General features: G+C 54.0%; 7 protein-coding genes across 7 annotated transcripts; 3 read left to right on the plus strand and 4 right to left on the minus strand.

Annotated features, from left to right (window-relative positions):
• Positions 1–1,627: 1,627 nt before the first annotated feature.
• On the plus strand, positions 1,628–2,491 carry VDAG_07194 (uncharacterized protein; the record flags this gene model as incomplete). Its single annotated transcript, XM_009656099.1, has 3 exons — positions 1,628–1,945; positions 2,038–2,191; positions 2,406–2,491. The coding sequence occupies 3 exons, from the start codon at positions 1,628–1,630 to the stop codon at positions 2,489–2,491; spliced, it is 558 nt and encodes a 185-aa protein (XP_009654394.1).
• Positions 2,492–8,048: 5,557 nt separating this feature from the next.
• On the plus strand, positions 8,049–8,751 carry VDAG_07195 (uncharacterized protein; the record flags this gene model as incomplete). The annotated part of the gene is made up of 2 exons (XM_009656100.1): positions 8,049–8,335; positions 8,399–8,751. Exons 1-2 carry the CDS (start codon positions 8,110–8,112, stop codon positions 8,749–8,751), a joined length of 579 nt encoding a protein of 192 aa, XP_009654395.1. The 5' UTR covers positions 8,049–8,109.
• A 1,113-nt stretch (positions 8,752–9,864) lies between these two features.
• Positions 9,865–10,974, minus strand: VDAG_07196 (uncharacterized protein; the record flags this gene model as incomplete). Its single annotated transcript, XM_009656101.1, has 1 exon — positions 9,865–10,974. The coding sequence occupies one exon, from the start codon at positions 10,972–10,974 to the stop codon at positions 9,865–9,867; it is 1,110 nt and encodes a 369-aa protein (XP_009654396.1).
• Positions 10,975–11,175: 201 nt separating this feature from the next.
• Positions 11,176–12,591, minus strand: VDAG_07197 (alcohol dehydrogenase; the record flags this gene model as incomplete). Its single annotated transcript, XM_009656102.1, has 4 exons — positions 11,176–11,495; positions 11,562–11,916; positions 11,993–12,083; positions 12,163–12,591. 4 exons carry the CDS (start codon positions 12,589–12,591, stop codon positions 11,321–11,323), a joined length of 1,050 nt encoding a protein of 349 aa, XP_009654397.1. The 3' UTR covers positions 11,176–11,320.
• Positions 12,592–13,310: 719 nt separating this feature from the next.
• VDAG_07198 (uncharacterized protein) lies at positions 13,311–14,785 on the minus strand (the record flags this gene model as incomplete). Its single annotated transcript, XM_009656103.1, has 2 exons — positions 13,311–13,484; positions 14,075–14,785. The coding sequence occupies 2 exons, from the start codon at positions 14,783–14,785 to the stop codon at positions 13,311–13,313; spliced, it is 885 nt and encodes a 294-aa protein (XP_009654398.1).
• Positions 14,786–15,444: 659 nt separating this feature from the next.
• Positions 15,445–15,819, plus strand: VDAG_07199 (uncharacterized protein; the record flags this gene model as incomplete). The annotated part of the gene is made up of 1 exon (XM_009656104.1): positions 15,445–15,819. One exon carries the CDS (start codon positions 15,445–15,447, stop codon positions 15,817–15,819), a length of 375 nt encoding a protein of 124 aa, XP_009654399.1.
• Positions 15,820–18,052: 2,233 nt separating this feature from the next.
• Positions 18,053–20,545, minus strand: VDAG_07200 (SCF E3 ubiquitin ligase complex F-box protein grrA; the record flags this gene model as incomplete). The annotated part of the gene is made up of 4 exons (XM_009656105.1): positions 18,053–18,780; positions 18,839–18,950; positions 19,005–19,727; positions 19,799–20,545. The coding sequence occupies 4 exons, from the start codon at positions 20,543–20,545 to the stop codon at positions 18,053–18,055; spliced, it is 2,310 nt and encodes a 769-aa protein (XP_009654400.1).
• Positions 20,546–22,899: the final 2,354 nt, after the last annotated feature.

Here is a 22,899-nt window from a genome sequence, read left to right on the forward strand (position 1 = left end):
CAGACGACTGCGCCTGGCCTTCAATCAGGCACCACCCTCCGAGGCCAACCCGGACTAGCAACCCTTCTGATCCTCGGTCGGCCGGCCTGAGCGCGGATCCTGTAGTCAGTCCGGCCCTCCCTCTCGAACGTGCCTTGTCCTTGGCAACCCGGCATACCGATGGTATATCGAGACGAAGTGGTGGGGGCGCATTATGATGGTTCCCTGCTGTCATGCGGCACGGACGCTTGATTTGACCTAAAGTCCTGCTTTTTCAATCGGCATGGTGTGTTCGAGTCGGCCTTCGGTGGCTGGCATGCGGTGCTTGCAGTGCATGCAGCTCCTTGATCTGCAGTCAGCTTGCATCCGCGCTCTGATGGTGATCGGCCAAAGGGATTCGGCTGTAGTGGTTCGGGAAACAAGTGCCTATCCTCATGGGTCTTGTTCCCACCCAACCTCGATTCTCAGCACGGACAGGTCTTCGCGGCGCCCTCCTGTATCTGCACACGAAGCGACGGTATTTCTACTCAAGTTCAGGCTACTTAAGGTAGTGATAACCTAAAACTAACATATCGTTTAATTCTCTTACCGCATTAATCTCGTCAGCCCAGGCCCGCCTACGATAAGTTTAGTTGCGCCGGAGATCTCATAATGAAAGGGCCAGTATCGGATGAGGTAAGCGCCATAGACCAGGGCTTGGTGGTGGATAAAGAAGCTACATATGCTCACCATACAATTTTTGGAGAACATGACAGGATACATCGGTACAGGCATTCGAGCGTTGTAAGGGGGTTGAGTTCCACCGCCAACTGCGGCAATCCTTCCCTTTAAGCCGTAGGCCTATGTGGCTTTGGTAGAACTAGCTACGAGGGCCTTCTCGTCAGATGGATGGCGATGACTGGGTAGAGTCCAAGCCGCGAGATACACCTGTGTGGTAAGCACGAGCTTCGATGCTGCGTAGCTTATTGGATTTCTGTAGAGTTCGAGATAAGGGTAAAGAGAGACCTGAGCTGTGGCATTCTAACAGTCAAGCTTTCCCGAGCCCAATAGACTTTTGTAACAAGGGCCTTCGTTCAGTATATCTTCCATCGGTCCCCAATCACAAGAACTCTGGTTCGGGAACAGGGTTAACTGGTAGGTCGACTAAGACTCTTCAACAAGATATAGCGTTGGAAGAGTGGGAATATGATCAGCTGTCTGTGTGAATTATACTAGAATTCGGTCCTTATTTGCCTTGGTCGAACCTCGCCTGGGTATTCAGACCACGCGGGAGGCCTAGACGACGCATATACTATCTATTTATCTACAACTTACCGATCACTACGAAATTGCAAAGCTAGCTATAACGTCATTTTATTCGGTGAGCTCTGTTCATGGAGGACCACAATCAGGGATGGGCAAATCTCTCTTCCACGGCCGTGATTGTCGACGGCCTCATACTGTTTATCGCGTTTATCATCTGGAAACCCAGTTCCGTCCACTTGCTGTTCCTCCAACCGAGTGTGATGCTGAAACTCTCTGTAATCTCTTCGTATGCCCCGTCTCTGGTCACTGGGGTTGTTTTGCGATCCTCATGGCCTTGCTCTACAGCTTCCTTGGGTTCGCAGAACACTCGATTCCCGCCCAGGTCGCCCGTTTTAAGCCCGTGATGGAGTCATTCGGGGTCTCAACTACTCACCCCTTAGACGGCACCCAGACAGCCAAGGAGCCCTTGTTATTTCTGAAACTGCCTGAGTCTCAACCGTCTTATCATACGCTGGACGAAGTGCTCATATTGTTCGTCCGAATCGATATCATGCTCGTCGGCGGAACCTGCGTCTCCAACCGGGTTGCACTCATCACTGCTCAGATCGCTGCTGACACCGGTCGTGGCGCGTTCTCTACCTCATGGCCAATCTTTGTCCACGAAATCGTGCAGCAGCAAGGTCTGTGGCGACGGGGTAAATCCCTCGTCATGATTAGTATTGTATCAGCTACCAAGATGAGTTGTGCCACAGGCTCTACAGTTTTCAACGCGCTTGATACACGCATCGACTGATGATGCTCATTAATATTGAGAATGTGGGTTTTTACAAGCATCCGTCCTGCAAGCTCACGGAGTATCACATCGCCGAGGTTCAGGGCGGTATTCTCGCCATCTTTGGCTCGTCAGTGGCTGCCATGGAGCACCCCCAGAGCCAGCCAATCCAGGAGGGCATCAACACAGCAAATAGTGAGTAGTGCGACCAACAGGGCTTGCATCATGTCAGGTATGGCGGTCATGCAGTTCATAATATGATTGATTGAAAACATGGGCTTGGAGGCCGACGATGGTGATAGATTTGATCAGCTTCAGTAACAGCTTAAGCTCAAGGATCCTCAGAGTACTCTGTTGCCTGTTTGGGGTTCAAACACCGCTGCTTCACCTAGCACAACACCAACGATAGAAATAGGGTCTCAGAAGTCAGGGATCAAAGCATATGCACGGCTAATTGACATTTATATCATGGACCACAACGAGAAATTCAGTTGATTTGAGCAAGCTCTTTGCGTAGACCATTTGTTAAAGGCATTGTCATTGTCAGTGGCACAGATAGAAGGCCGTCCATGCCATGCGTTCCATTTAGACTGAAAATGTATTTAGTCACCAACCCCAAATAGAATAAGCTTCCGGGTTCGATATCAGTCCTCGATGTACGCACTTGCAAGCTGACGTTTCCAGGGGTATGTCCGCCACATCATAGCATCTTACGCTCTATAATCGTGAAAACAAAATTGACCTTCTATTCATTACTAGAACTCAATCCATGGCTGCGCAGTTCATCTTTTTTTTCATGACCGGACCGCATTCCTTTGTTGACACTACGCCCATTAGCCACGAAAAGTGGCACAACAGTAGCACGAAACTGTCACGAGTCGACAACGCTCTTGGTAAATGTCGACCGCAAGCCAGCTCTAGCCCATCAAAACATGACAAGCTGTACCTTAACGACCTCAGCATCACATTGCTAGGTTCCCAGATATGAGATTTCGTCAATCTATCAAGGCTCGTCATAGAGACTGAGGCATGATCGCACTGCATTCAATCAAGAAATGTTCCACATGAAAAAATCAATTGAGGGCAACGGTGATCAAATGTGCCAATTCTGTCTTTCCTGTGTGCTCATGAATAGGAAGGGAGGCAGCCAGTATTGTTGTTTAATGCTCCACGGAGCGTCGGCGCGATGGAGTTATCTCCATACTGGTCTCTGAATACACATTGCGAATCAATAGCCAGACAGCAAGCTCTTTTCCAGATTCTGTGCAAGCCGTAACCGCCTATTCTGAATTCTCGGTTACGAATCACAGCTCATCCGACAATAAGTTTGAGCGACAACACTCACGCCAGCCACTCTGCAATGCCGCTAGTCTTCGTGTGGTGCCTATGTGTGGAATTTAGGCGTATCGGCGTTTCTTGGAAGCTGCCATCAAAACAAGTCAGATTACTTGCGAGCCATGCAGCGGGGATTCAGACTACTTACGAGTTTCCGGCGTATTGACCATTAATTCCATGGACATACCAGCGCCTGAGATGCTGATGCACATCGGAGAAGGGGCTTCAACCACTTCAGGCTGGGGCTCAAGGTTCGCCACGGTCATGATCTGCGACATGGTGCTCGCGATACGCTTCGCACGCGACTTTCGAGAAGGGGTGCCAAGGTGGTATCCTGACTTGGCTGGTGTTGACGGTGAGGGGCGCGGAAGCCTTTCGACCTTGGCGACGTACGCAGCTTGGAAAGTGCGGAATAGTTCGCTCTCGACGTAACTGCAATTGTCGCTTCCTTTGAAGTGCTCTTGAAACGGGTCATCGTTGGCTTCCTAGGCCCAACTGACGATTGCGCAAGATTGACACTTCACAGTATCCGGATTGGTCGTTGTTGCAGATAGATAGAAGCCAGCCTTAGCCATGTCTTCAGCGGAAGGCACGGCGAAGGCCCAAACGCAGGCTCTGTGGCGTTCGGTTTCCTCGAAGAAAGTCTCGAGCCGATCATTCAAGTCGTCCATGATGAATCTCTCAGATTATCTCTGTAGGTGGAACGGGTCTTCTCGGAGGCCGTATCGCTGATTGAATGGTGGATGGTGAGAGCAGGATGATTTGGAACAACAAAGTTGCAGTGTTCCTGAATCCTGACTAGGACGAGGTTGTGATAGTCGGGTCGCTTCGAATTCTGCCCGTAGTCTGAAGATAATCAGACAATTGCTGCAGTTCCTAACAGTCTTGCTAGAGATGTGGGATGCTGTACTTGCAACCAAGTGCTGTGGATAGTGCAGCAAACAGGTGGTAATCCCTAAGGTGATGCTATTCCTAAGATCTGGCAGTAGCAAGGGCGGCAGGAACCCCATCCTGCCTTGCGAAGCGTTGGAAAACGGAAAAACGGAGGCTGCCTAAATCGAAAGTCGGGACAAATCGATTCTAAGAGTGGATGTGGACAGAGTAGCAGACTGATACTTTGTTGCTTTCACAAAGAGACGTTCTCGTCGTTCTGCTTCATCCACTCAACGCTTATCCCCAGATCACATGCCATTGTGGCTACGAAAATAGTAGCAGAGCCAAAAGCTTCACTCGTGCCTGAAGCAGACGGGTAGTCAGAATCATAGCTGGGATCGAGAGTCTGTCAAGGGGTGGTGGCCTGCCAGCCTGCCGAAAAGTCCGATGAAACCTGCGCGTCAGGTTAATAACGAGACACGGAGGTAGCAAGGTCCTCAAAACCGTCGCCGAGCCTCCGAATCTCTGATCTGACCAAGATGGTCGAGTGGCGGGCTGGTTGATGCTCCATGGTGCGTTTCAAGGTAGGTTGTACTGGTTGGGGGGCTCTCCACGTCGTTCGATCTTCTTCATTCAGCTCGTCCCTATAGCACGGAAGATATCGGTTGAAAATGGTTTCCTCACCGTCGCCAACGAAACTGCCGTAAGAGTGATCGACATATTTTTCGGTATTGGACGAGAATATCACCATAGCGTGCATCGAGCATCAAGCTGGATCAGCACTCTCATGACAACAATCTTGGCAGCGTTTTCAGAGGCTCTTCGAAGGCATCACATGCGTTGCCTCGGGCCCTGACAGAAGATCCCCTGAAGATCACTCATGCTGAGCGCCCGAAACGCAGAGCAACGTCAAGATGCGCGAGTTCGAAATGAAAGTCGACGTCGCATGGAGATTAGATGTACTTCCTGAGTCAATCCTTTCAACGCCCCTGCAAAGGCTAATGCTCCATCAGAAAAACAACCCCCAAAACAAGGCATCCCCAAAGTAGCATGTGAAAAAAGGGCGAAGAAAACGCCCTCCACCCGGCCTGCCTTCCTCATTCAGTTGGGTGACCCGCCGTCGGACGGAGCCAGCCTTACCCCCTTTATGCCACAAGCTCACGAGCACGCTTCCCCAGGATATTGAACCTGTCGACAAAGGGAAATGGGAAATATGGCCCGCCAATAATCCACTTGTACCTTGAACACGTACCTGCGTGCAGAAAGGATGCACACAGCACCCAATGCGCGCTGATGCAATGTCAGCCCGTGGAGCCTCCTTTCGCTTTGGCGATCCGGTGTGGTCGTTGACAACGAAGGTGGTGTCCGGCCGGTGTGGCTCCGCCCCTCCCACTCGTTACGCTTTTTGGGCTGCTCACCTCCACCAAAACAAGCTTATGGGACGCCCAACCAGATTCGCGGTCGGAGATGGAGGCTGCGGAGAGGGGGCCGGCGCAGCTGGCGGAGCTGCGCGGTTCTGGGTTCTGGACTGGTTTCAATGGAGTCACGGTGCACTGCGCGGGTTCTTATGGCTACAGGTACCATGTAGTAACTGGGCGACAGGGTCATGGCGAACGGGGAATGCAAAGAAATAGGAGGCAATTGGGACCATGCCCTTTTGGTGGAGTTGCATTGATGTACCAGCGGATATCGGATCAGATTGTGCAGATTTCTGGGGAGCAATGAAATGAAGAGTGGATATTGGCCTTGAAAAGCGCTTCCGGCGCAGTAGGATTCAGGTACATCCTCATGTTGACCAACAACAAAGGGATTGGTACGCCCACTGTATTGATCGCAGCAGACTCTTTTGGTCGATCGATTTCGGGGCGCTACAGGCCAGTCTTCAGAAGCCAAATTCTTTACTGACACTTGACAGCCGACACAAGGGCCCCATGGCTTGATCATGGCCTCGGCTTCGCTCAGACGACCAGCTCCCAACGCCAGGCAATGAGTGCGTCAGATGTCTCATTCCATCGCGTGTCTGCGGTTCAGCCTGTGAATGAGGTGCTTGGTGCGGGGGAGATTGAGCCAGGGCGCCCACCCCCAGACTTTGACATGCCCAGCGAATCGAGAGGAACAGGACCTAGGAAAGGAGGGGGAGGGTGGGTGTCGCCTTTGGCGCGCCCCAAGTTGCTCGACCCAGCAAGGGGACGCCCTTGGTCGTGGGCCCTTCCCCCCTTCTTTTCTGCCCGATCTGATGTCCTGCTTCTGGAGGCGGCCAGGGGTGCCGCCCATGCTGGGCGAGTGACCAACGGAAATGGCTGCTGAGCCACCCCTGTCATCCGAGTGGTAAGTTGTGTGGTTGTGGCGATCGTCAGGTTGCGTCCAGTACGAGGACACCATCTCGGCTGTGCGTCGCGGTTGGTCCAGCGTTCCTGCGTCCCTCGGAATAGTTTTTGTCATGTGCTTCTGATGTAAAGACACAAGGTAAGGCAAGATAACGGACAGTGCAACAGGCCAGGGAAAGGGGGCATAGCCATGAATTTCCCCGAATGCAGTGATCGAGGGGTAACAAGAAAGAGCCAATTGAGTCAGGCAAAGGTGCGAGTATTGAACCGTATCTCCAAGGATGAAATGGATTGACTTGTTGATTGATTGGCATTATGGAGCTGTTCCCCAGGTCCCTTGGGGAGAGCAGAGCAAAGACCAGTACTGTACCCGCAGTCACTTGCCAGGCCTCTCCTTACCTCGCCTTGCCAAGAACCAGCTCGGCCGCCCAGCCCCGGATTTTCGAACCCGCTGAGGAGCATCGAAGGGGGCCCCAGCAGGAAAGCCCACAAAGAACGGCACCAGCACGGAGATGGGGTGGGACGGAAGAAACAGAGAGACATCACAGCGCGCCGGCGTCAGTCAACTACTCTTCTTCTCGAATGGCAATTGGCTTCTCTATCGCAGCAATCACCGCGAACGGCAGGACAATGTATGGAGCGCTGCCAGAAAGCACAAAGGGCCTGAATACAGCGTCTAGAATCATGAGTAGCGTCTCAGACGAAATTACCTCCGTCGAGCCACCGACGTGGCTCATCCAACAGACCATCTTCACATGCCGTGACATCTCCCACACCAGACGGCCTTGTGGCCCCTGGCCCCGACTTGCCTCTGCCTTGCTTTGCCGAACGGCCTACTGCAACGGGCAATCCCACGACGTAGCCAGACAACCTTAGAGGCCGCAGACTAACAAGGACAAAGCGAATCCTGACGAGTCCACACCCCCCTCAGAGCTCCGCACGGGCAGAAGAGGCTTGCTGCACAAACCTGCCATCCCGGTGACTGGTCGTCCGCTTCTGGCAGTCAGGCCCGCGCCGATACATCGCCAGATTGTCGCCCTGGTGTACGCCCAGTCACTCTGGCCCGCCGTCCTTCCCCGGACACATCTGGGCCCTGACTTCACCCGGGGTACTTCGCCATCGTGTCTCCTCATCCTTGCTCTTCAGGCAGTCGAGACCTGGCCAGGGGGTTGCCGTCGCCGCTGGAAGGATGGGTACCACGCCCAGTCCAGGTCCAGGTCCAAGTTCCAGCACCAGCAACTGTCCCATCTCCATGCAACCCACCCGAAGGGAGGTAGCAAGCTTGTGCCTTGCCAGCCTCTCCAGCAGGTTCCTGGGGTGTCTGTTCGATGTCCCGATGCTTCGCGCTCCCGTCGACTCGCCCGCCTCCGGAGCAATATCGCACCAAGCCCGCACCTCCTCCGTCGTCCATAAGAAGCCTCGTCCTCCAGCTTCTCTTCCGCCCTTCTCTTCTTCTCTCTTCATCCACATTCGCTTGGCATCATACAGTACACTCGCTCTTGTACCAATAATCCCCATACCTCGCTAATACCGGTTCATCCTTCCTCCAACCACAACAACCCCCCCAAAACCATCAAAATGAAGTCTGTCTACGCTATCACTGCCTTCGCCGCCGTTGTGGCCGCCCAGAGCTCCTCCGGCCTCCCTGAGTGCGCCATTCCCTGCATCCGCGACGCCACCACCTCGGCCACCGACTGCACCTTCGGCGACTACGCTTGCTCTTGCGAGCCTGCCAACAACGCCGCCATCCGTGCTGCTGCCACCAGCTGCGTCATTGACGCCTGCGGTGTTGACGTTGCCCTCAGTATGTGCTCCCATATCGCGACGAGGTTGCTCTCGAGTCATCCATGCTAACACGCGCTCTCAGACGAGGTCATCCCCGCCACTGAGGCTCTCTGCGAGAACCCCCCCACCTCCCCCGAGGAGCCCACCACCACCGCTGCTGAGACCACCGCCGCTCCCTCCGCCGTCGAGTCCGCCGTTGAGTCTGCTGTCGAGTCTGCTGTCGAGTCGGCTGTCGAGTCGGCTGCTCCCTCCGGCTACCCCGTCCCTGAGGTCTCCTCTGCCGCTCCCCACCCCTCGACCACTGCGGCTCCCGCTCCCAGCCACACCGGCAACACCACCGAGCCCGCGCCCACCCACGTCGAGGTTGACGGTGCCGCTTCCCTCGGCTTCATGGGCGTCGCCGCCATGGTCGGTCTCGCCGCCATTGCCCTGTAAGCGTCTTCTCTTCTCCACCGAGAAAGAGTCACGCTCGCAGCGGCAGCATTGCTGGCAACGGCAACGCGTTCTCCTGTTCGGAGACGAATGGGAGCACAAAGGATTGTATACAACTCATTTGTGGTAATGGCATGAGGATTCGTCGTCTTCGGTCTTCGGGCTGAGGACGGCGGTCCTTCCAGTGTTGGAGACACAAAATAATATTTCACTCGGGCCTGTAGTTGTTTCGCAAATACACCGACTGATACAATAATGTTAATGCGTCTGTCCATGAGACAACAGCAATCGTGATGATTCCCTCGTCTTGTGATGGGCTGTCAAAACTGCCTCTTCCTGTTCACCGTGAACAATCTTCCATGGACGAGTTCAGCCGTCGTATTCGACGTGCGGCGCAGCTCGTAAGCGCCGAGTGGCCAAGGTGGTCCTGCATACTGATAGGTGGGATGGCCGACAACCTTCATCAGGTGCTAGGCCAGGGGTTGGGCGCCCTCCATTTTGATTCGACAGACTGTGCCACGTCCGGGGTAAAGGACCAAAAGGATGATGCGACCTTGCATCGTTGCTGTAGGCACCACAGACAACAGAGCCGACCCTAACCATTACACTCAGGTATGTATCTGGAAACCGTACCTTGGGGCGAGGTCATGAGTCCGGGTGCGTTGTTGTCGTTTGCCGTGCCATCCATGTCCTCGGGGGCCAGGACGTCACTCCGATCTTCCGCCCCCGGACAGAAAGGATGCCCCGGGCGGGGTATTGAGCTCGGCCGAATTGCGCTGTAATAAGGGCCGATCTTCATATCTGGGGTCCCCAGGTTGCCTTCTCTGTCGCGTGGACCGAGGCAGCGAGGTTTGATAGCCATGTGATGCCATCGCCTGTTTTTGCGGACGTGTTTCCCCGGACCTTGCAGACCCGCGAATGGTTGACCTAGGAGGCAACCTACTTCAGAGATTTGTTGGTCAATCTCGTCTGTGATCCTTTCGTAGCATGGGCTGGCTTGTCAGGCTTCACCGACGTCGATAGTATTCTGATGTGCTTGACATCGGATGGCCGTGCCGGAAGTAATTGCGATCATCGACGTGCCGCGGGGGTTTCATCGACCACGGCAACATCTCCTTACGCATTCCGCTCCTGTTCGTCTTGGCATAGCTCCTCGCTTGCAACCTTATCCAGCTTCCCGCTCTTCAATGCATCCCATTTCTTTTCATTCTCCCTTCGGTCCTCTTCTCCTTTCCACACCCTGCCATGGAGATGCCTTACACAAACCTGTTTTCCATCGCCTGGTGCAAAAAGCCAACAGGCCCATCGCGCCCACTGCCCCTCCTTCATACCGTTCCTTGCGCGTTGGCCGATAGAATCCTCGATGAACATGCCTCTCCCGATGGCTAGTTGGCTCGGGAATACTCTCTCGAGGTAGTGCCTCCTCTCCACGACATGCGGCTTGTCGTGCCAGAAGTACAAGGGCGTCAGTGGGACGACTTCTCCAGTCGTTGGCGCCGGGTACCTTCCCGTCAGAGCGGCTGACAGGTCTCGTAGGACGGGGAACCGGGCGACGTGCATCGAAGCCTCGTACTCGACCGTCCGTGGCGACGGCAAACAGACATAGCGGATTGGAGCCGTCGTGCTTGATGTGGAAGCCCGCATGGCGTCGAGGAGATTCGCAATGGGAATGTGCGAATCGAGCGCCCAGTCGTGCTGGTGAATCCAGACATACGGTGTATCGGCTTCGCGGAGGGCTGAACGCACAGCCAGGCCGAAACCGAGCCTCTTCTCGGGCTCCATGAAGGTGATGCGTCGGTCCCTGGTGCAGTGGATATTCACGTCGACCGAGTGGCCGCTGGAGCGCCCGCCGGGCGATCCATATTCTGCTTCGGCACGACGGACCTCCCAATCGAGGGAGGGCAAGCTGGGCAGCGTCTGGCTCAGAAACTCGCGCGTGACTAGAGCCTTGACATTTTCCTTGTAGGCGTCGTACACCCGAGCGCCTTCGGGGGTGACTTGACCCTTCTTCAGGCGGGCTTGTTCGACGACATGGTCGTATGTATCGAATACGACAATGACGGGGCAATTGAGCAAAGCCGTGCAATGAGTGTGGAAGGAGGCGATCACGGCCGATAGGAGATCTGTTGTGGGAGCCGACGGAGTAGGCGACGTCGTAATGATGAGGGTCAGTAACCTGTCGAGTAAAAAGGCTGACTGCTCTGGCTCCAGCAAAGACGGGGGCATGACGCCTCTAAAAGTCGGAGGCTTTGGGATTGTGAGGAGCGATGGCGGATGAAGTTCAATCAATTGCGTGATTGAAATTTCCTGTGGGTTCACTGTTGACCGAGCCTCACCGAGACTTCACCACAAAACAAAGCATCTTGAAAACTTATTGACGGATGCAGGGATTGTATCAGGAAAAATCCAATCAACCTCTATGTGAGAGGATAAGAAAAAATCTATCTATATTGATCTATCTATATTGATCTATCTATATTGATCTATCTATATTGACAGGTAAGATTTCCTGCTGTGATCCTCTCTCCCGCGCAAGGGTACAGTAACACCTGCAAAGAGCCCCAAGACAAGCTTAGATCTTGATGATGACCTTGCCAGTATGCTGTCCTGAGTACAGATAATCAAAAGCAGCAGCAGAATCGTCAAACGCAAAGACTTTATCGATGAGGGGCGTGAGTGACATGTTCTTTTCTTCAATGAAACGGTTCATGCGCTGATAATCAAGCTTCGAGCCCACAACGATGCCCCTGTGATGTGTTAGACCCGGCAACGGACGAGTGATGGACCTTCGTTATGCTGAAGGGGCGACTTACTGCACCTTGGCTTGTTTTCCCAGCAAGACCATCAGGGCACTTGGCTCCCATCCTTGGCCTAACCCAGCCAAGAACCCCACGAGAGAGATAGTGCCATGTCTCGCTCGTAGGAAACTGATGTCCTCGGGAATGGACGACGGACCTGTGTTGTTGATCACGAAATCGACACCTTTCCCGTTGGTGATGCGGAGTATATCCTCTTTCTGGCTCAAGGTCGTCTTGTAGTTGATACCGTGGACATCGGAACCCAGTTTCTTGATGGCCTCAAGCTTTTCATCAGACGAAGACGTGACAATAGCCTTCCAGCCGTTGGCTATGCACAACAAGATGGCGAACAGGCTAACACCTCCGGTTCCTAGTCGCCTTTGTCAGCATTGATCACACGAGAATGAATGTGCTGCATGTAAAAGGTTTGCCAGATTTAGACCTACCTTGCATCAGAGCGACGGGATCCTTCCGGCGCGTTTCGAGGCCATCAAGAGACGTCCATGCCGTTACGCCGGCGCATGTAAGGGTGGCAGCCTGTATAGCACCAGTAAGTCCCACCAAGTTTTACATGTTTCTCGCGTCGGTACTGCGCTCCACCGGGCCTTCGACTCACCTCTTCCCAGGATAAATGCTTCGGAAGATGAACAAGCAGTTTATCCTCGTAGACCGCATATTCCCGTAAGACTCCGGCCGTAGAGCCTCCGAGCGCGCAGTTGTCGTCTTCCAGGCCTGTGAAGTCTTCGATGTCAAAGATGGGCGCCACCATATCTCCAATGGCGAAGTCGCCAACAGAGGACCCAATAGCAACAACCTCGGCGGCGCAGTCGGAGCATGGGATGCCCTCATCCTCGACCTCGGCGGGGTATCTGCCATTTAGCATGGCCACATCGCGAAAGTTGAGCGATACGGCGTGAATTTTTATGAGGACATCGTGCGTTCCAAGATCGCCCGGGGCGGGAACGGGCTCAGTGACCTGCGTGACGGTCCGTGGGAGGTCACCGTGTGTCCGCCTGAATACTTTGGCTTCGGTAGGGATCGTCATGGCTGTCTCGAAATGATAATAACTCAGATTTCTACTACATTTTGCGACGACATTCTGCATCAACTCGCGGGGCTTTTAATCCATTTCACCAACTTCAAGACCTGGTGGGGTCTGCCGTGGACTTTGGTGCGGACTTTCACAGCAGTGAACAATTCCGATCTGCGGTGTCAGCGTCTAAGTTTCGATCTCTGCTGGTGAACTGAGTAAGCTTAAGACACGGAGGCTGACCAAGCGACGTCATGATCGGCAATTATTAGTGATCTAGATTTGTTCTGGATTTTCACCGTGATGGCTTCCTCATTGGCTAACGCGGTGGCTCGGACGCGTATCGGACCCAAAACGCTAAGTACGTGGGGTACGTTTGATGCATCAAAATAACGATGTAGCAGCGAGGCCCCGCGATTTGATGTGATGTTCATGCTTGCTCATGTTTCTTGCGAAAAGTGATGGGCGTTGCGAGGTCTTCACTACAGTCCTCGCTCAGCGTTCTGATGAGCTGCTCGTGGCTATGGCCAGGTCTTCCATGCAGAGCAGCTGCTGTTCTCGGCCACATGCCCCGGATATTGACTCGGACATTGTGATTCAGTCGCGCAATGCATTTGCAGCGCGATGCCTTGACGCACCACTAGCCAGATACCGGGACTTGCTGTTGCCCTGCAGAAGCACTCGAGTGACGGCCCTGCATCTTGCGGCCACATTGATGGAATGTTATGTCAGTGTCAAGGAAATATCCCTGCGTGTTTTGGATCAGTCTCATCGTCGTGCTTTGCTTCCACCTCGATGAATTCGACCTCCACTGATTTGTAAGACTCAAAACGGCGGAGGGGAACGCCTTGGTTGAACACAAGGTCAATCTGCTCCAAAGACTTGGACTTGCACTCGGGGACAAACAGCTACGTGAAGCATACAAACAACTGCAACCGCGCCGAAGATGAATCCCAAGCGACTGCCGAAAATTGCAGGGTCAAAGAGGAGGTGAGGAATGGAGAAGTTGACGGCAAACCTGATGAGGCCAGGTGGTGCCAGCACAGAGCATCCTCGGCGGATTTTTACAGGGCACAGCTCACGCAATGACCACGTTGACAATGGCAGCAGTGCCGCTGGGATGCGTCCTGGAGATGAAGCGACGTCACTTCAGTCGTCACAACATATGCTAGAGGTGCCCATCCCAGGCCAAAACCACCGCCGAAGAGCGGCAGCATCGCGACTGTGGCCTTCTGGACAGCGACTGACGGATTGCTTATGGTGCCTAAGCCACCCATGGCTATGACAGCAGCTGCCTGCCAGGCTGCGCCGGCCATGAGCAATGGCCTGTCAAACGATTTCCATGTTAGCACCGTGTTCGACCAAGCGATCAGGGAGCCGGTCACAACTTACCGTCTGCCAACCCGGTCGTCGAGGAACAGTAAGATGCCACACATCAGCATGTTAACTGATGAATCTTATGGTGGTCATGTTACTACTTAAAAGGGCTGATGCTTACAACGCTCCGCAGACCGCCGAAACAATAGCTCAGGATCCGCTGGTGCGATGCCGAGCCTCGAGCCTCGCGGTCTGAGGTTGTGTACGCGTCAGGAAACGTATGACCGTACCCACGTACGTCGTCAATGGTCTCGTTGGGTGACTTTTCACGGCGGATCAAGTGAACGGTGGAACCCACGACGTTGACGAGCATGCGAAACGGCTTTTCATCACCACTCGTAAAGCGGAGGAGGTTGCCCAGGGTGCTGCCGCACGCGACGATGTCGATGGGCGTCGATGAGACGGCGGCAAAAGATGGCCGTGTACGAAGGATGGACTCGATGGCTGGCTCCATCGGGTGCAAAGGCAAGCGACTGGCGTTCCGATCTCGGTAGAAGACCCCTGAATCTTCCTTGAGTTGGGGAGTCTCGGAAGGGGGATTCCACCGAGGAGGCAAGCCGGGGATGATGATCGTAGGTTTCGGTTTGTCGAGCCAATTGTATGATGCGACAAGCTGACAATCGGATACTCGTGCTTTCTCGATAGGTATCGCATCGTCTTTGGCTAGTTTCGCGATTGAAACGCAGGCGATCTCGGGCCCAAGTGGCAGTGGAGGATAGCTTGGTGTCGGTGAGGCGAGCGGCATGGATGGACCCCGACGCCAGCCATATCGGCCGCGGTTTGCTCCCCGACCTCTGAAGTTTGAGCTGTAGCCTCTATGATTAGCCGACATTGTGATTGAGTAGACGGGGATGAGATGATGGGCGACTGGAAGAGGAAGAACTGGGAGCTATTTTCTCGTGTCCTTAGTGACCCTTCACATCCGCAATGACACCCAAGGTTGTCCTTTTATCTTTTTTCATCAAGCTGCCTGCGCCGACGGACGTCACTTATGACGTTAGTCTGTTGGCTGCATCATGCTGCCTGTGATGCGTCTTGCGGCCATTCAGGAGGCCGACATTCATGCGGGAGGTCTACCATGATCTGCTGCGATTGGTGTAAGTGGCCGATGCCTGGTCACCACCCTGCTGGCCAGTCGACGACCAACGGACCAACTTGTCACGCAATGCTCAGGATGTAAGGTCTGGTCGTTGGCCACACAAATATTCACCTGCTGGTCTATGTTTTCCATTTAGACATTTGCGGGCCTTTCGATCCCCAAGGCGTTTCCTTCACCAATTACTTCTTCTCGGAAAGCCCACAACAACGATAAGATCAATACATCCTTTAACAGTTTGAAAAAAGGACCTGCCCCACCAAAGAGAGCCATCTGTTCGTGTTGGACATATCAATTGCAGGCCTCTGGCGTTTTCCTTACCATAGTCCTTGTCTACCCGAGGTTGCCGCCCACCACGGTGTTGACCAAGCATTTCAATGTCCCAATCGGCCAACATGAAGCCCGAGAACATTGACCCGGCTCGTACGAGACGTCTTGCAAAAGCCTTCAAAGACATCGTCGCGGGGCGCCGTACCGTCTCAACTGCTACCGACGCTCGCCTCTACCTGAAAGCTGTGAGGGCTCAGCCGAACCCATCGACTTGCATCGAGACCATGGTGGCTAGCGAGCACGGCATTCGTGGTATCAGCACGAGTGTCCAAACCGATCCCTCACCCGTGTTTCTGACTGCCCATGTCATCCCCTTCTTGGAATACCTGGCAGATCCGGGCATCAGAGCCATCCACGAGGGCGGTCTCCTACGCCAAATACTTTTGGCGATTGTAAACCTCCCCGATTGCCTGGAACTCTCTCCTGACGCTATGGCTTGATGACACGCTTTAGGACGGAAATTCCGAGGTTTTTGCCTGGCTGTCCGGTAACCCCGCTAGGGGTCCTAGAATGGCGATCTGTTTCATGTTCATCCTTGCATACCACAGGAGTGGCGTCTTCAATAACGTGACCATTTGCGACGTCCGTTCTCGCCTTTCCGAATGGGAGGCTGCGTCTGCAGAGCCTTTGAGTCTCCTTGCCGTGCTGCTGCGTCGGGTGCTCGTCCTCGCCCGTGAGAGACACGACGGGAGACTCGAGATCACGCGCGACGAAGGAGAAACGGCCATACACGTGAGGGAACAGACACCGGGGCTGCCAGGCGTGCTGTCCTCGGGTTGTGAGGCGCGATGGAAGGCCTGGTTGGCAGGCGACGGCGATGACAGGGGCGGAATTGGGAACAAAGACAACGCTGACGGGGCGGATGACGAGGGGGGAGTTGAGGTGGATTGAGCATGACAACGACTTCACTGCCTAGGTATACAGAGAGTTGTGGATACTGCGGTCATTGTACCTATTAAGGTTGTGAGAGGTTGCTCAGCGTGTCATACATGGCACACGGTCTCGATGCTGGCATGCCGAGCGTGTTGCAGCTGAATTCGTTCACTGATAGCATGGCCTATGTTCAATGGCAATCAAAGACATTCGCTCTTATCGAAGACATTCGTTCTTTTCGTGGTTGTGTACTCAGGCTGCTGCGTGCTGTGACTGATGTGATGATCAGTCCAGGTCGGTGCTGTCTTCGGTGGCACCTGGAATACGGCGTCGGAGGTGCTTTGGCAGGCAGCTATAGTACGGCTGAAGAGACGACTCAACTGGGTGAATCGCGATGCCTCCCAAAGGCGATTCGAGATACGCCGTCGGCGGCTTCTGCGAGTTTGGTCAATCAAGCCTAATCGGCTTATTTCCTCATCCAGCTTCAAAGACTGCTCAGCACCTGGCCGCTGTTCAGTCCGAAAGGGCGTATCGCCCTCGCCATGTTGAACATATCGGCCTATTCTTCTTCTCCGGACAAGACCATGTTTGCCTCCAGCCGCCACTCTTGCAAACTGTCCGCAAGCCTCTGGCTTCAAGTCTGCGACGGCCAGCTCTTCTTTAATAGTCCATGACTTAGTGAGTCGAAGGTGTACGCCTCGGCGGCAACGTATCTCGGTCAGAGGCTGTCGCGAGCAGTCCGCATCGACGCGCGTCCGCCATGCCCAGGCTCGAAACCTCCGCGGTATCGCAGCTCGCGAAGTCATGGGTGCGATGGGTGATAGCCCTCCAGGCTTTCAGCCTCAGACGTTCTCGGCCCCATCAGCTGGCTTGCGCACAGGATTGTTGACTAATATTGTCGAAAGCCAAGCATGGGGTCTTCGGGCGCAGGCGCTGGAAAGTCTCGTGTCATACAGGAGAGGCATGATGAACGCTGGGCTGTGGCATTTCGTACTCTTTGCAGGCTTATTAAGACTTGCTTGAGGGCTAGCACTGGAACAACACAGATAGAGTCGACGGATCATGGTTGGTTTGGGGGTGGAGGAATTGTTGGGCGCCAACACTCAAAATAAAGACAGGTGCAAAAATGGTGGGTCATTGTTGGAAAAACGATACAATAAAGTCTCCGCACATCAGTAGATACAGACTTGTGCGACGACTAAATGACAGCGGTGACCAAGAATTGATATGAATTGGTCTCACGTCGAATCAATCATGCGGCACCCGCATCACGATATACGTCACCCCGCTTCAGCTTGCAATCTTCGTCAAGCCGCAGACCGATTGCTACAGCCCATGGCTAGTGTAAAGAAAATCAGGTAAACAAAACCAGACTGCCGTCGAGATGTTCCCGTCGAGGCATTCCTTTGGCTGAAACGAGATCAGCCTCGAGGGATACAACGACGGTCCGGCAAACGCTAATTCGGGTCATCACCATGCAGACCAAGCACACCATGTCCGATAACGCCATAGCAGTTTGTGCTGCTTCAAATATCGCTGCGCTCAACGCTCGCGCGAGTCCATATCTCCCGTATTGCCTTCGTGTCACAGCACACCGTGTCCTTGTGAGGCCCGTCTACCCACGGACCCTGTCTCCGTAAACCTCTCATTGCTGCTTAATCCGGGTATCTCTGTCTGTAAAGTCTGGTCCCTCTGAAAGGGGGCTTCGTCGCGCAAGTCGCCGTAAAGACTAAGCATTTCGCATAAAATCGTACATCATGTCGCTCCTCGTCCAGTCTGGTAGGCCTTGATGCGCACCGGTCAAGGAGCAGCTCCAGTCTGAGAGCTGCTTCCGCTGCCGTAGTTGTGAGGGCTGGTCAATGAGGCGGTGCTTGCCACCAGGGGTGACGCCTGCCGACCAGTCGAATCGCTCTGCCTGGCATTGGTGCCTTGGGGCGAGATCATCGTTGCGGGGAGTGAAGCTGAAGCCGAGCTGAGACCTGCAGAATCGTATGCAGAAACGGCCGTTGGCTGCGATGGTCTCGGGTGGGCGACCGCATTCATGATGTGCTGAAACGTCGCCGGATTGGCTTGGTTGTGCGGAGGGAGTTGGTAGCTGGGCGGTGGGGTCGGCATGTTGGCGGATGGCACGGGATGACTGGGGGGAGCCGGAGGAACGCCAGCAGCAGCGTTGCCATTGACCAGGTTTTGCGCGTTCATCGTCGGAGGCTGGTTATCAGCCCCCACCTCGTTGCCGTCGGCATCCAAGACCTCTTCTTCTTCAGTACCTTCACGCTCTTGCTCGTCAATCTCGCCGTAGGGACCCTCGATACCAAGTAATGTGGAGCTGCCACCGACGTTGGGCCTCATCTGGGAACTGGTATGAGAGTCTGCCATGCGGGAGGCCGACGGCCCGTGGCTGCGTTGGAACCGAAGCGGCCACTCTCTCAACGATGCGTACTCGTCGTCCGTGTTGACGTAGTCGCGAAGACGAGACACGCCAGCGCCTGAGAAGACGCAGAAGACGCCACGTTGATGTTCAGTAAATTCTGAAACAAACAAAAATGTCAGAAAACTGATTGGCAAGTATGACGGTAGAAAACGTACCTGACGGTGGAGGACGGCAGAATTTACTGAATTCCTCTCTCAAGAAAGCGGTGACGCCCGTCAGACTAAGGTGGGTAAGTCGAGGGCAGTAGTTGAGTAGCTTAATAATGCTCTGCGAACTGTCAGTACAGGTACCATTCTTTTCGGTTGTCCCATATAAACTCACTTTGAGGGTAAGATTGGTGCAATAGCTGAGATGAACACGCTCCAGGCTGGACGCGTAGTACTCTTCGCCGATGACAGCACCATAGGCGTCGCGGCGAGCCCGGGGGCGGTGATTCGCACGGGCAAGCGCGAATACGGACTCATCTGTGATACTACTGCACTTGACGAGACCAATACGCTTGAGCTTGGGCAACTGGGCGAGGCGAACGACGGAATCGTCGGTCAGAAGAGTGCAGCATCCGAGATCGATATATCGTATCCTATTGCAGTGCGCCACGAGGGTTTTTACAGCCTCGTCTGTGATGTGGCCGCAGTGACCCAGGTGCAGATAATGCAAGTTCTTACCCAGCTTTGCGATGGCATGTACGGCGACATCGGTGATGTTGCGGCACTTGGCCAAGACCAGATTACGAAGACGAGGCGCGGCTTCGATGATCTTGCTCACGGCGGCATCAGTCAGGCGAGCGCACGAAGTCAGATCTAGGATACGCAAGTGATCATATGTCTTGCCGAGGGGCAGGTTCAGAAAGGCCTGGTCATCAATTAAATCACAGCCAGCCAGGCGCAGCTCGCGGAGGGACTGGCCCTTGGCGACCAACGCAGTGATGGGCTCATTCTGGATTTGGTTGCACTGGTGAAGGTCGATCTCGAGGATGTTAGGGCAGTTCTCGGCAAATGCTTGGATAGCGACATCCTGCAGCTGGGCGCACTCATTGAGTTTAAGCTGTGGAACACAGAGATTAGCGTCCGCCTCGGGCGGGGAAGCGATGAATGGGCAGAGGAGGGTGGGCTTACTCTCTTGATGTATCTGCAGCTCTCTGCCAGAGCGATCATGCTCTCGTTCGTGATGTGTCGGCAGCCGGAAATATTAAGGCCCTGGAGCCGCTTGCAGTACTGAGCGATGGTTCGAATAGACGCATCCGTGATGTTCTCGTCTCCCGAAACATCTAAAGCCAGGAGAGCCGTGGCGTTCTCAACGAGGGGCACAAGGCCTTGGTCGGTCAGGTTGCGGCAGTTCGTCAGCGTAAGGCGCTCGATGCGGCTGCAGACGGAGAGCGGAATGACGCTGCCATCGTTGATCTTATCAGCGAGACCGCTGGCAGCAAGGTTCAGCCGCTTGATAAAGTCGCGGTATGCGAAGAATGGGTTCTTCAGCTGCAGGGTCTGGCAGATGGACGAGTGGTTCCTCCAGTTGGTGCAGGCGGGGCGATGCCATAATAGATCGACAGCATTTTTGGCCCAACGCTTGCTGACCAGCATACAATGAAATAGGTCGGATGTGGTGTTCAGCTTGGCAAAGACGCTGATGATGATCTCGTTAGGCAGCAGGGCTATGCCAGTGAGACACTCGTCATCCACGTCGCTGACCTGCATGTCCTCGATATTTGGTACGCCGAGAGAGGATACAGAATCGTTTCCGCCGTGGAAAAAGTCGGATTCTTCGTTATCAGCCGGAGCAGGCGAGTTTGTCGAGGAGGAAGATCGAGAGTCTTCGGGGTGGAGGGGCGCGCCACCGCTGCCCGATGACTGGGCGGCTATCATATCGAGGGATGGAGCCGATGGCCGCATAATGGGCAAAATCGGGTGGCGGCAATCAAATGCCAGCCAGACTCGGCGAGCGATGCGGACGCCGAAGAAAAGAGGACGTCCTGGTGAGGATAACGCGCCAAGAAGATGTCGAGGTCGTGGGTGGTTCGGGGCTGTCGGTGTCCAGACGAGGCAAGGTGAGGGGGAATCGAGAAATCGGTATTTGTCGTCAGGGATAGCTGAACGTACGAAGAGCGGGCGCGAGGTTGGTTATCTCTCGTGGCCTTTGGGTTATCTGTGGTCAGAGGTGTCGGGACCAGAAGCTTCTGAGCTCTCTATTCGGAAAGAAGATGAGTCGTACGGGAGAGATCGTGGGTTGGGCTGTGTGGTGTTGCCAGGAAGAGGGACGGCAGGCGAAACCTGGCGGAGTCAGTGGGTAGACGCCCAGGCGACACACGTGGGGCTCTCCTCAGCCTCGCGTCCACTAATGGGCGGTACGTACACTATGTGCCCTTTGTTGATCTCCTGAGGTGCGGGCTGGAACGCAGTGAATCACAATCAGTGGTACCCTTAGTGCAGATGCATCTGGCCTGGCCAGGAGAAGAGAGCTATGGTCCTCGAATGGCAAATTAGATGACCACGAATTTTCTGATAATTGTTTTCATTTTCACCTCTTCCTCTCGCTAGAGATGTGGGTTATACGATCGGTACCAAATTCCGGGGTCAGCGAGTTAGTGCAATCTAGATTCCAACAAGAAGTACGTATTGACGAGTCGGAAAAGGCAAGGGACTGCGTAAGCGGCGAAAGGGCAGGGGCAATGGCAGTGGCACCGGCCAGGCCGAGACAGGAAGGGCGCCTGCTCCCTCACCGTCGGATCGAAGCAACTGCGCTCCACACTGGCCGCCCGCACCTGGCCAAAGCAGGTCGGTCCAGCCTACTTTAGCAGCGTGGGTACCTAGGAAAGGGAGGCGACTGCAAGGACAACCACCATAAGTCGTGCTTGAAGCGCAATGGGACTATGGCTATCTGGTTACCTACCATTGCATTCGTCAGCAGATCAGTCAGACTGCTGAGCATTTTGACGATGACGGAAGAAGGGCCCATGTCTCAAGGGGGGGTGTCATGTTTGAATCCGGCTGTCACCTGTCTACACATCACGAGTCTCCGCTTTGGGACGACTGTTCCAGGTCATGTCGTCCCGCCAGAGTGCAGACGAGGCGGGGGCTTACATTCAAGCTGTCAGGGTATGTCCGGCATCTCCATGGCGATTTAATTGCGACTCTTACTTCGAATATTGTACATGTATCCGCGGTAGGTAGGTTTTAGTAAGACGCCAATTCTGACCGCCCGTCCGATGACTGCACTTCCAGCAACCACTTCGAGTCACAAGTGGTCTTTTTTTTTTCTGATCTGCGCATATTTCAACAACTCGCCTTCAGTATCGGCCGGGGATTCCAAGGCATTTTTACATGCAGAATGCCAACCAGATCGACATTGCAATCAGCTTAGCCCAGTTACCTGGATGCAACGCCGTGGAGGCCGGGACGAACCGCCACCAGTCAAGCCACACGAGGGGTCATCTCTATTGGCCTCGACATCTGTGTCTCCCGACCGGCGACTCCATCGTGAGACGGCTACGAAGTGCAATCAGTGGCGCTAGGCCTTTTACGGATGCGCTAACCCGTCTGAGCCATGACAGGTATCTGGAGAGATGGACTGTGACCGAATGTCGTTTTGCTGGAGATCGCGATCCTTATAGCGGTGAATGCGTAGTCTATCGTCAGAACTTGAAGTGAAACTTACATTACATACACCTAGTCGCAAGTCATCACACTCCATGCTCCCGAGATCCAATTGAACCAAGGTCACCGATGTGTTCTTAAAATAGTGTGTTCGCAGCATCAACACGTAAACTCGAGGTAGCTCCTTATTTTGGCCATCACGTATAGTAGTGCCGTGGAATGAATAGGAAACACGGTTTCTTCATAATCCCCCATTTCCCATGTGTGACGAGGGTGACAATCCATGGCCTGGATCAGAGAATCCTCATCGTCTAAAACTTGACCGTCCGCCAGACATGGAAGACTTATGCTTCGAGTTTCCTTTAAGTAATTGACCAAGCTGGCATTAGTCCAATAGCATGTTGCAGGAACGTCAAACCTATTGTATTCGATTCAGTCGACTCATATTTATGTCCAAAACTCGTTGTCTAAAAACCCCTGCTTTGTTTGACGTACGTGACGGTTGTTTATGCTTATCGTTGTTTAATGTAATAATTTAAGAACAAGAACTCTGGCAAGAGGAAAAGAAAAAAAAAAGATTGGTATCTTCATTTGTGTCAGGCAGTGTATAATAAGAATGTCCACAA

This window comes from Verticillium dahliae, genomic scaffold (assembly GCF_000150675.1).
Source record: "Verticillium dahliae VdLs.17 supercont1.16 genomic scaffold, whole genome shotgun sequence".
In the NCBI taxonomy this organism is placed as follows: domain Eukaryota; kingdom Fungi; phylum Ascomycota; class Sordariomycetes; order Glomerellales; family Plectosphaerellaceae; genus Verticillium; species Verticillium dahliae.